This window comes from Coccomyxa subellipsoidea (genome assembly GCF_000258705.1).
Source record: "Coccomyxa subellipsoidea C-169, whole genome shotgun sequence".
Taxonomy (NCBI): Eukaryota; Viridiplantae; Chlorophyta; class Trebouxiophyceae; family Coccomyxaceae; genus Coccomyxa; species Coccomyxa subellipsoidea.
In genome coordinates, this window is record NW_005178036.1 from 676,879 (window position 1) to 688,989 (window position 12,111).

Genomic DNA, 12,111 nt, shown 5'->3' on the forward strand with positions numbered 1-12,111 from the left:
GTCTATAGCTGTAGCTACCGATACATGCGCTGCAACAAGCGCTCATTTCGAAGGGCCATTCTATCAATGAGAGTGCATGCTTGACAGCTGTGCAGACTTACGATTGTGACAATAGTGAAAGCGATTTTCAATTTGTTACATCCCCAATCCCTTAAGATGACAATCTGAATTCAAAGCGGCATAGATTTTCAGGGCTCATGCAGAGCCATGGCAGAGACATGCTTCCATGCGGGCGGTGTCAACAGGTTTCGCATGCCGATGATGCACGCCCTGGCAAGCTCCAGTATCGGGACAGGAAGCGCTCCTCTTCCCTGCAGGCCACAGATTCCTTCATCACACACAGCCTCACGATTGACAGGATATCACCCCAACCCAAGCAATGTGATGCTTCAACATTCTTTGAGACCATGATCTTGGGAGCAATTCACATCACGTGCCGAGTGCCCATCAGATGCAGAGCACCTGCTTACTTTGCCATGCCGGCTTCTGAAGCAGCACATCAAGACAAGAGAGACCTACAAGGCAGTGCGATCACCAAGTAGACACTTGCGCAGCAGGCAGGGACCCACCAGCACTTCACATTGAACCATGGTGCTGCCAGCCGCATGCTCCACGATTGCAGCCAGCCTGTGTGCAGCAGCATCGGCCGCCGGGCGCCACTGGGGATGTTCCAGCAAGGAGGGCAGGGCATAAGGCAGCGCTGCAGCCGCGGCCGGTGGCGACTGCGCAGTTACGTGTGTCTCCCCTGGATCGCTGTGCAGCTGCGCTCGCCACGTCGCCGCCAGAAGTGCTGCCATCGTGAAGGCCTGCGCCGGATGCTCGCACACCTGCACCAATGAGAATGTTGCGGTGAGGGGTTGAGCCACTTCACATAGTGTCTTGCATTTGAGGGCTTCTGATGATATTCCTGGCAAGGCTAGCAGGGTCAGGCAGGCAGAAGTAGGCTGATTGCCACGGTGAGGAGTGTAGCCATTCCACACACTGCCATACGCCTAGAAATCTAACAATTGCTTTTCTAGCAAGTTCAGCGCTGTCAGGCAGGTAGCATGCAGGCAATGTATTCCTGTGAGCAATTGAGTCAACTCATACACTGCCCTGGTTGTCAGGTGTTCTCTCTTCAATGTGTCATTGTCCGGCAAGCAGAGATGATAGGTGAAAATGGAAAGCGCACCGTGACGAGGTCCAGGCACTCCATGAGCAGCTGCTGCTTCTGCGTGTGAGGCATCGCCGCTGTAGACCTGGCCACTGTTGCCAAAAGTGGCCCGGCCAGATCTGGCGTGCTCCTAATGCACCACATCCTGCACAGCAGATGTAAATCGTTGGTCAGCCTAGCACATGAGTCACCGCCCAGAATTACTATTTTGAGCAGAGGCGAGCAGACATCACCAAAGCACGCAGTGTAAGAAGAGACATGCAAGAGTGCTTGAAACAGGTAGGCAGACATCACGAAATGCGCGCAGTGTAAGGAGAGACATGCAAGGATCAAAAGAGTGTAGATGGCAGCTGGGGATTCCCCTACCTACAGGGCTGCAGCTCAGTGAGTGGCAGCGCCCCCCATCGCACCAGCATGGCCCTGATAAATACCTGGCCGGCACCTGCCGGTGAGCCTTCTGAGCAGGGCAGCAGGGACAGCACCTGCAGAGAAACCAGGCAGCCTCAGGTGTACCCCTGGGGAGTATTGGTCACCCCCATACAGCACAGCAACACTCGAACATTCTCACATGACGCTGACCCCAGGAAGGTTATGTTCCCTGTGGACATTCTCAGAGCCATGCCAATTGATCAGAAAGGTGTCTGCTGAGCAATGGATAAGCACATTGAGGGTCTCGCCTTGTCTTTGTCGGCAGCCTTCAAGCACTGCAGCACAGCACTCCAGAGGGATAAAATGGATGCATCTGAGTGGCAATCAAGCTGCGCATCTGCAGCATCTCCCTTCCTACTGGTCTGCTGTGCCTTTGCATTGCAGGCCTCCATGTCAACCTCCTCACCTGCCAACGAACAGCACAGTGAGATCTACTCTGCACAACTGGTACATAAGGGCATGAATCAGGACAATTTGATGGGACAACACGGCAAGAAGAAGCTCTATCAATACATACAAAACACAGGAACAGTTGATGCTGTAGATTCACCCAGCGCACCTGGCAGGGTTGCGGGTGGTGAGGGCAGCAGCGCAAAGAGGCCCTGCATGGCTTGGTACACAGCATCGCTCACATCCCCCAGATTCGTCAAACCCCTGATGCTTCCGCTGCCTGACACCTCATTCCCCCTGAGCAAGCTCCGCAGCCCCTCCCAGGCAGCTGTCTGAAGCTGCAATCCCTCGTCACCTGCAACATGATTTCCTCTTCATAACCCCCTTTCCGACAGAATGGCCTTCTTTGACATCACTTTGTTCAATTTAGCAGCACCTAGCAGTAGGTTCAGACAGATAGCATTCCTGCAGGTCTTTTTGGTACGCATCATACCTAGTTGCACAACAGTATAATAGTCACTCTGGCCATAACAAACAAGAACACCGACCTGTGGAATCTGCGCCCGGCTGGTGTGCACCAGTGGAGCAGCAGAGTTGTGGGACCGATGATAAGAGCAGAGAGCTGCGAGTGGCGGACAGAGCATTGACGGCTCCGCCAAGTCCAGTCAGCAGCTGCATGTGAAGGCGCAAGGACAGAGACGAAAAGCTGCTCTGCTGGAATAGACCTTCCAGGAAATCCCCTGCATGACAAGCAGTATGCTCAGAAAAACCTGTCAAGCATCACTATCACATATTAGTAGTATGCTCAACTTAACTGAAGACGTTGCTGCAATCTACACATTCATCATCGTGCTCTGCAGTGTCAACTGTGGGCTCATATAACAATGTGCTCCATAGCATGGCCCAGCTTTTATGCTGTCTTTGCCGCATTGCTGTCATGCATGGGCTTATGTGGCGGGATGCACCTGTTGTTTCAGAATGCCGCAGTGCCAGAGCAACAGCTGCTTCCTGCAGCGAGGGCGTGGCATCCGCTCGCTGCAGGAAACTGCTGCACAACGCGCCCACATTGACTGGTGGCAGCTTCTCCGCAGCTGCCAGGCAGTGCAGCACAACTGCTGAGCAGCTTTGGGCCCCTGCCAAAGACCGGCACACAGAGCCTCATGTGATGTCACAGGCTCCAAAGATATCGGGGACTGGCAATGGAACACGTTATCTGAAGAGGCGATCATGTTTGGAGAATGATGCATATAAAGCCCGAGTGATATAGCACGGGTTCGTTGTAGCTCACCAGACTGAGTTGCAGCGTTGAGGGCATACTGAAGCAGGCTGCGCATGGCGCCGTCTTCTGGCAGAGACTGCAACGCCCTCGCGTCTGCGCTCGCCCCTGCACAAGGCCAGCAACTGTGAGCCACACGAGGAGGCCCATTACCAACTTGAGACATCCTGCAACCCCTATGTGTGTTCGCCAAGTGCCCAAGCTGGCAGCAAAGACATGCCCAATTGAAGAGACCTATGAGGCAAAGCATTAGATGGGTCGCAGGGAATTGGGAAAAGTCAGTGGCCCTCCATTAACGACCCTTTGCTGCACCTGGTCTGGCTGGTGCGCCCGGGCTTGGCCCACCGCGCGCTGCAACGGCAGCGTCCGCCAGAGCCCAGGCCGCCGCTCTGCGCACTTGAGGGTCCGCTTCTTTCGTTGCCAGCGCCTCTAGTGCCTGTGTCAGTAACATTGATCATGGCTTCATTTTGCTGATACCACCTCAGATCAATCTTGCTAAGACCCTGCATTGCTAGCTCGCAGGCACAATGTCGTACACAAGGTGGCACTGATGGATGATCTCCAGCCCAGAGCAGGAGCATGTGCGGTGTGTCATCATACCAGCAAAGTAGATGACAGGTGTCACACCTGGAGCGCCTGTTTGGTGGCGTCAGCAGTCTGCGGGGAGGCCAGCAGGGCGGGGGGTCCCACCGCCGGGGGGACCCCGGGCAGCTGGTGGGGGGCCCCCAGCAAGGCGGCCAGGCCGGCGGCAATGCCAGATCTGGCCCCGCCGCTCTGCGCCAGCCGGGGGGCGTTCCCTATCGCCGCCAGCATGGCGTCCACGCTGCGCTGCGCTTCAGCATGCGCCTGATCTGGCGCCAGGCCGGCCACCAGACATCCCAAGCTGGTGGCCGCCGCTCCCACTACCTGACCTGGGCATATCACAAACTGCCGCCATGAAAATTGCTACACTACCTCAGCTAGGCATGTCATGCTACCAGGCAGCCATGCTACCATGAAGAATTGCACTGTTGTTATGAACGAGTAGCATCATAAACCATCTTGAAGATGGCATTGAGCGTCCACAATGCAACGTACGTGCAGAATTGACAATTCAACGACAGCTTGCACCTATCTTGATTAAGTGGCCCTTTGATGTCTCGCTTATGGGCGCATCAGGCGGGTGGAGAGCAGACCTGGCAAGTGGCGGGCTGTGAGAACGCCCCGGAGGCCTGACAGCGCTTTCTGGATATGAGATCCATCGGCCAATCCCATGCTGAGCATTGTGGTGACAAGAGCAGGCAAGAGAACGCAGACGCCCTCGCTGGAAAGACCCACGTCTGCAGCTCGAAGCGACATGGCCACCAGGCCAGTGCAGCAAGTCCCAAAAAGAGCGCGCAGCACTTCGTCAGATCTACTGGTTTCCATGGCATGCAAAACTTTTGCAACACCTGCGGAAAAGATTTGTGCGGGCTCAACCGTTGAGACACCCTATCGAGGACTGTAGAAGGTGAAGACTTTCTATGTGGAATTTGTGACCCTCCTTGCGCACCTTTCACAATGCCGGTAATCTCGGCTGATTGCTCGGGCATATCACTGGGCTCCACCTGTGACAAAATGAGTCCGCGTGAGAATTGCTCAGTTGCTGAGGTGTGATCAGGCTAGCAAGTGCATGCATGATGCGATGAAGGAAAGTCACACGGCAAGAAGGAATACATATGATACATAAAAATATATACCTGCCACTGAAGAGCTCTTAGGAGGCCCCGCCTGAAGAACGCTGATCTGAGGCAAAGCAATCTCAGAAGGCGCGTCAAAGTTTCTCCAACCGCTTTATCTTCTTCTGAAGACTCCTGCGCTCAGAACCCAATAAACATTGTCTAATCTTTGTGACCGTGCCCATGGAAAGCCAAATACAACGAGCAGGGGACAGCATCATGCATAGATTTTATGTCTGCCCGACCCGACCCCCACACGGTCACTAGATACAAGAGTGAGGGATCACAACTCACGCTGACACAAGTGGCCCCAAGTGCTTCAGCAGTTGCTGGCCACATAGAGGCATCGGCATCCGTGCTCAGGGCGTTTCCAAGAAATACAATGGCGTCCGATGTCTCGCCGCCTTGGGCTGCAGCGCCCAAAGCCAGGAGGTAGGCCCTGGTTGACGCAGCATGAGTCCTGCACACCACGTTATTGCACTTATTTGCATGGTGATTCCAGCATCCCCTTTGTACTTACCTCATCGAACCATGCCCCAAGTGATGAAAGCCAGGGTTCCCGCAAAAAGATGGTGGTGCTTTTCACAGCGCTGTGACATTTGCATGCTGAGAATGCATCGTCTGAGCTCTGAAAGAGTGATCAGGCAAGCAGCTCAGGTGGTGTGCACTTTGGGGACGAGACACACATTCTACTGCAGAGGCTGACAGACCAAGCAAGCAGCGTGAGTGGTGTTGGGCACCTTGGGGACGAGACGGCTGATGTCAGCCTGTTGAGGATGGCGCTGCAGGTGTGCCTGGCCCGGCCATGCAGCAGTGAGCACAGCGCGCCTGCCGCGTACACTGCCTCGTCTGGTGCCGGTGCTGTTCCCTCCTCCATCACCTGCTGAATCGCTGCCCACACCTCCTCGCCCGCTGCAGTCGTGGCCGCCTCCCCCTGCCAAATAATTTATCCCTTCATACATGACTATAGATGAAACTGTACGTGCAAGTATATAAGTATAAGTTAGGTATAACTATGACTTCAACTCTTCAACCGCACTCTGGCCTTCCTTGAGCACCAGCAGATGAGTGCAAACAGACTTTCAATCTCTTGCAAAGCTAACGGTCAGATTGAGAACGCCTTAGTATTGTTATTAGGGGCACAACTTCACCTGTGTCCCTAAAGGTGGCAGGGTGAAGCATGCCTCTGGCATGCTTGACATCTGTCCCCTCGATCACGCCTCAGAGACCATCTTTGTTTCATGTTGAGTTGTTCCGGCGTTGCCTTTCAAACTAAAGACGGTACAACATGTCCAATGCAGAGACAGTTGATCCTGGGAGGAGCAAAGCTGACCTGTGAGGCGCTGCCATCCGACTGCGAAGCAGCTTTGAGGGCGCCCATCCAGCGGGACAGGAAGCGCTTCCAGGAGTGAAACACGAGGTCGCTGTTGGCGGCGCAGTTGCCGGCCGTGGCGGGGCCGTCCGCGGCGATTTCCGCGAGCCGTGCGCGATACGCAGCCGCCGCCTCGCGCGCGTGCTCTGCCGGGGTCACGTACGCATCGGCCGACGGCGCCGGGGGTGCCCAGCACAGCAGCAGCGCACCTGGCATTTCATCAACATGAAGATATGATCTTTGAACGAGCTCTGATGAACAAGGGAAGCTTTCAGTTGGGCATTTGTCTTCTAAAAGCTCCCCGCATAATGTGGACATTGCATACCGATCCATACCATGGGCTGCCGACCGAAAGAAATAGTACATTTTGATTGCACCAGGGGTAATGAAGTGCAAACTGCTCTTGCCGACATTGTAAGAAACGAGTGAAGAGGGAACAGAAGAGGGCACACCGGGGGATGCTGCGCCGCCAGATGATCCAACCGCCGCCCTGCAGAGCTGCTTGGGCAGGACCTTGGTCATACGCCGCAGCAGTGGATCCTCTGCCTTCTGGGTAGCGGCGGTTGGTCCCTTGGCTGCCACGCCCACATACCTGCCACACGCGGCCTTGGACTTCAAAAGACTCTATCTGCACTGCCAAAGAGGCCAACTTTCCTCTGTCAGTATCAGGGTCAGGAGAGCATGCTGTTGAGAAAACTGCACATTAAGCCCCAGCTTGCAACGTGAGGTCCTTGCCTCACGCTACAGCAAGAGACAAAGTGTGCGGCTTTCCAAGCATGTCAAGACATTGGCAGGACAGAGATGTGGCACCTGCGGCGTCGGGCATGCTCGTAGGAGAGGGCGGCGGTGACGAGGCCCTCACAGGCGGCCAGGGCGGAAGCATCGCGCTCTTGCAGCAGCAGTCGGCTGTACTGCTGCAGAGGCTTGGCCAGCTCCAGCAGCTCCAGAGTCTCAATTGGGCAGCGCGCCAGTGCCGCGTACGCTGCTGCTCGCACCTGCATCCAAGCGTCCGCACAATAGCACAATCTCATATTCGAAGAGAATGCTTGAACGGAGAGTGGTCGATCCTACCTCTGCTGAGCTATAACTGGCATTGGGCATATGTTTGTCTTGGTACTTCCTTTGTGCTGGTCAAGGTAACCCAATGGTGTAATTTGAAGTGCGTTTTAAGTAAGCTCCTTCACAATCAGAGGTGCATGGTAATTTGAGGACGATCCACATGCACATAGAGAGAGGCCAGGAAATACCCTTGCAGAGGGGTGCTCTGTGGCCTGCCACAGCGTGTCATGGAATCCAGCAAATTGCTCGGGGTGTTTCTCGGCGTCCCGGTGGGCATGCCCAAGCAGCGCCAGCCATGCAGCCGCCACCCACGCCTGATCAGGCAGCGTCGGCGCACGCCTCTGAACGGCCGCCCATGCCTTCTGGAACTTAAGGCCGTCCCTCTCCACCAGCAGTGCCAGTGCCTCAAACGCCAGCGCAGCTTCCTCCTCTAGATCACTCCCCAGACACCCCTGCCCGGATGTCAATTCTCCCATATCATTACATAATTTGCAATACCACACGTGATATGCTCTGGGGAGCTGTAGAATATGTGTGGTGCGCAGCTGCTCTGACGCTGTAGAGGCTTCAAGTTGCCAGCTGCATCAACGCAACAAAGCAAAGTTTCGTATCAGTTCCCACTTCCGCTATGCTGTACCATGCGTTTCTGACACAGCTGGTCACGTGGAGCCCTCCCCAGCGTCGATGCAGCTGCAGACTTCTGCTGTTCTCCCTCCTGAGACAGGCTGACATTCACATATATCCTAATCCACCATAATCCAGAAGACTGCTTACCTCAATCCCCTCCAGCAGCTGGTAGCCCTTGCCGACATCTTGCGCGCACACATCGAGCAGGCACTGCGCTCGAGTCACTCGCAGCTCCACGCTCTCCCGCTGCTGCTTGCTGGGAATCTCTCCCCCCGTACCCAGCAGCGCATCGCTCAGAGCATTGAAGCCGTGGCCGCTGCCCAGCCACAGCTGCGCCCGCAGCCGCATCAGCCGCGCTTGCTCTGCCTCGGGCGAGCCTGCATCCATAATGTTGCACTAGAGAAAGTGCTTCTTGAATATAGCAGCCTACGTGACAAGGTGATAATTGACTCCCCTTCAGTTGCAATCTTAGGAAAGAGAGAGACGGCCAAGGAAGATGAGGAACACAACACCATGGCGCCCTCATTGTACAGATGCAGCATGAGGTACATCTGGTTTGCGCTTGGTTCTGAGCATCTGCTCCACATTGTTGCAGTGAGAAATAATTGCTCAAATATGTCAGCCTGTGTGACAAGGTGACAACGGACTCATCTTCAGTCACAGTAACCCACAGGAAAGAGGCTGTCACTCCAGAACAGGCCTCCAACCCGTTCTCACACTTGTTGTAGAGAACCGGAGGACAAGGCACATTATCTTTTAGTTTCACCGCACGTCATCCTTTACTTCCATCCTAAGCGTCAGCGAGCAACGGTAGATGGTGGTGCAGGGATGCTCACCCAGAGGTGGGAGCTGTGTTAGGGCCCTGTTTACAAAGGGCAGCGCTGCGCTGTGCACCGCCATTGCTGGGATCGCCTCCAGTAGCGCTGACTCCACCTCTGCCCTCCCTTCCTCCCCTGCAATCAACCCCCTCTTCCCCAGTTACGGCCTTCTGAAAATTCACCAGGTGCTGATTGATGCCCATCTTTCTCGAACTAGAGTGATCTTTGTACCGTCACGATTATTGTTTCTGGTCAAGATCGACGGGGGGGGGGGCCACCTTTGGGAGCAATGACAAGGCGGAGGGGCATGCGATGGCGGGTGATGTATCTAAAAGCAAATTTGCAAGCTCACCAGGGGAGGTGCAGTTCTGCAGGTGGTACACAATGAGCGGCAGGAAGGAGATGCCCAGCAGGGGCACGGCTTTGACAGCCTGCGCCAGAGTCCGGGCAGCTTCCACCTGCAGCACCAACTTTCTTCTGGTGGCGTCTTGAAGCCAACGTGGCTCTGACAAGTAAAGAAGGCATTTTCGTGGCGCATCAATCACCCGAGGGTGTCCTACTTTTGAAGCCACCGATTGGCTTCTATAACGTTACCCACCAACACAGGAAGCCATCATTCCTTCTCAGCAGAAATACGCCCGGCATCACCGCTTTTGAAGAGAATTTTCTGAAAAGTCCAGCTTCTAGCCACTCCTGTGGCTTCCACATTATATAATCTAGCTTAAGTTTGTAGCCAGATCGGCTTCCAACCAATATCCCTTAAAGAAACACTAACCTGCACTGCCGCCTCTGGGTGGCACAGCAGAGCCGGCAGTGCCATGACAAATGGCTCAGAGAGGCTCGGCTGGGCAGCCTCAGATGGTAACGCTGCAGACTGGGGCGCGGCAGCTGTGCGCGAAGCTGTAGATCTGCTGTTTGCTGCCTGGCGCATGCTGGCCTGCAGGGACTGCAGCCACCCCACCGCCTCTCCGCCTGTCCGCCAAGCAGAATCATGTAATCCATATGGATGGATATGTGCTTTGCATGCAGTAGGAAGAGCCCTTGCGAAGTCATTCTACAACAATACGCGTGCCTCTAACAAAATGTAAAGGCCTTGACAGCAGCATTACACGCTGCGGGGGTTGGCAAGGTAATATAGATCTGCTCGAAAGATCTTTTAGAAGCATGAAAGGATGCTTTTCCTACGTGTGCAGGTGTACTTCTTGCTTTCACAGCGCTCAACATGCAGTGACTTTCAAAATCATTCATGTCTTTATTGTGAGTTGTAATTTGCATGCAGAGCTCTTGCGAGGAAGAAGGCACAAGGAACTTTCAAAGGGAAGAGAATGCCTACCGCTGCTGTTGAAAAAGTTCCGGAGGAGGCTGCAGCAGCCTGTGTTCAGGGCGCACAGGCTCCACCTGAGGTCTGTCCTCTCAAAACGGACACGCCGGTTAGCATTGGCGAGTTCCTTGGCTGCTGAGTCGTCTTCATCCGTTTCAGGCAAGCGCAGCTTGTGCAGGAGGTGATTTGCCTTCTCTTTGGCAAGGGGCGGCGCATCAAATACAAGCGTGTGCATGATAGGACTCAGATAAAGCCCTGTACAGGAATGACCAATACTTCAAAAGCAGCCACGAAGTGCATATGGTTCTGCAGGTGCTTTCTGCATGCATGCTGAAATGCTTGCCAATTAGATGTCAAAGCGCCGATGCCTGCAGCCAAGGAGCATGATTGCAGCGTGCTCACCTAATATTAGGGGGACTGTTGTCTTCCCCAGCCCGTCATAACCAAAGTACTCTGACACCATGTCCATCAAGTCAGGGTCAGCCGGGCTGGCATTATTATGAGCCAGCAAAGCAACCTCCAACGCAAGCTTTTCCTCGTCATCTTCCCAGTACAAATGAGACCCAAGCTGCCGCTGCAAAAGATGCCCTGGGAGTCCCTGAGACTTCAGCTCATGGCACAGCTGCCTAATCCCCTGTAGGACCTCCCTCTGCAGGCCTTGATCTGGACAGAGACCAACCAAATTTATCACTTTTGAAACAGATGCAAATCTTCTCCTGCTTGCGCTTGTGGAATTAGACCAATCCCTAGGAATCACCACCTGATGAAGCATTTATGCCCGTTGTAGCCTTGCGAACAAGGTTGATATTATTCGAAGCTGCTTGGACTGCAAAGTTGCGCTGCGGTGCTGTCATCAGTGGAAGGCATGGTGTATGGAAGGTCAGCAACTCCAGAATTGGCGAGTCCTGACATGAGAAATTGCAAAGAATGCTGTGCAGGCTCAATGCAAAAACGAGCCTCTCTCCTGAACACACAAACCCAACATGTAAATGTTCCTGGGTTGTACTGAATCAAGCACCACAATCCATGCTGCAAGTACATGCTTACCTGACCACCGGCACTATGTACCGATTGCATCAATCTGAACATACAAAGCTGCTCCGTGTCAACAGCAGTACACATGGAGCTTTGCACAATGTGTTTTACCTTGAGGTCCGGGATCAAGCAGAGCGAAGCTCAAGAAAGGCCTCAGATGCGTCCACAAGGGCGGCGGCTCCGTGTACTCATTGATCTCCACCAGCAACTGCTGTATGCACTGCAGCAGCTGATAGGAGGCTTCCGGGTGCGCGCAGAGTGTCTTGCTGAGCAGGTGCGCCTGCCAAGCAGCTGCTGGCTGGCTGCCCTCCTCCGCCTGCTTCTTGAAGAGGTCAACCAGACCCCGCACCAAAGGCGGCACAGTGGCGGTATCTGCGCAGGAGAACGGGCATTAGTAGGGGTATTGAGGGGTTGAGGATCAGGTGCAGTGGTCTACCATTGCGCATATGCCTCCAAGTCTTTCGGGAAGGCGTTCAAGAACCCAGAAACCGCACAAACACTGGCATGCAAGCGCGCCCAATGCAACGAAGCTTTACCCACCGCTGGTGCTAAGGGATGCTAGGAGGAGACCAGCAGCATCAGAGGTTGATAGACCTGCAAGGCGGCAAGCCTCACTCAGATGACAGGCACCTCGCAAAGTGGGTGGCTTGCAATGAACATTCGATCGGCAACTCATTGCCAGGCACTCCTAATCATACCCGGTTTCGGGACAAAAGCAATGAGCTGACGTACAGCTTCCTCCACAACCACCTGAGTCACCAAGCGAAGTCAGCAGTCCAGTCTCTTCACGAGAGAATAGCATAGACGTTCTACTTTCACGGACCCACTACCTTGTGCTTGCTTGACAAAATCTCTTGAAACGTAGCAGCTCCTTCTTTGCTCGTGTACGTGCCATGCTGACCCAAGCTCTTCCAGATTGCCTGAACAGCCATGC

The 12,111-nt window shown here is 54.4% G+C and overlaps 1 protein-coding gene across 1 annotated transcript; it reads right to left on the bottom strand.

Moving 5' to 3' along the window:
• Positions 1 to 238: 238 nt before the first annotated feature.
• Positions 239 to 12,109, bottom strand: COCSUDRAFT_62985 (hypothetical protein; the record flags this gene model as incomplete). The annotated part of the gene is made up of 25 exons (XM_005647935.1): positions 239 to 311; positions 547 to 827; positions 1,172 to 1,298; positions 1,520 to 1,635; positions 1,867 to 1,988; positions 2,142 to 2,327; positions 2,521 to 2,712; positions 2,938 to 3,105; positions 3,261 to 3,356; positions 3,561 to 3,684; positions 3,876 to 4,159; positions 4,780 to 4,834; positions 5,240 to 5,405; positions 5,686 to 5,879; positions 6,279 to 6,526; positions 6,770 to 6,909; positions 7,128 to 7,312; positions 7,565 to 7,828; positions 8,151 to 8,380; positions 8,840 to 8,956; positions 9,174 to 9,279; positions 9,597 to 9,793; positions 10,155 to 10,397; positions 11,289 to 11,549; positions 12,079 to 12,109. 25 exons carry the CDS (start codon positions 12,107 to 12,109, stop codon positions 239 to 241), a joined length of 4,206 nt encoding a protein of 1,401 aa, XP_005647992.1.
• Positions 12,110 to 12,111: the final 2 nt, after the last annotated feature.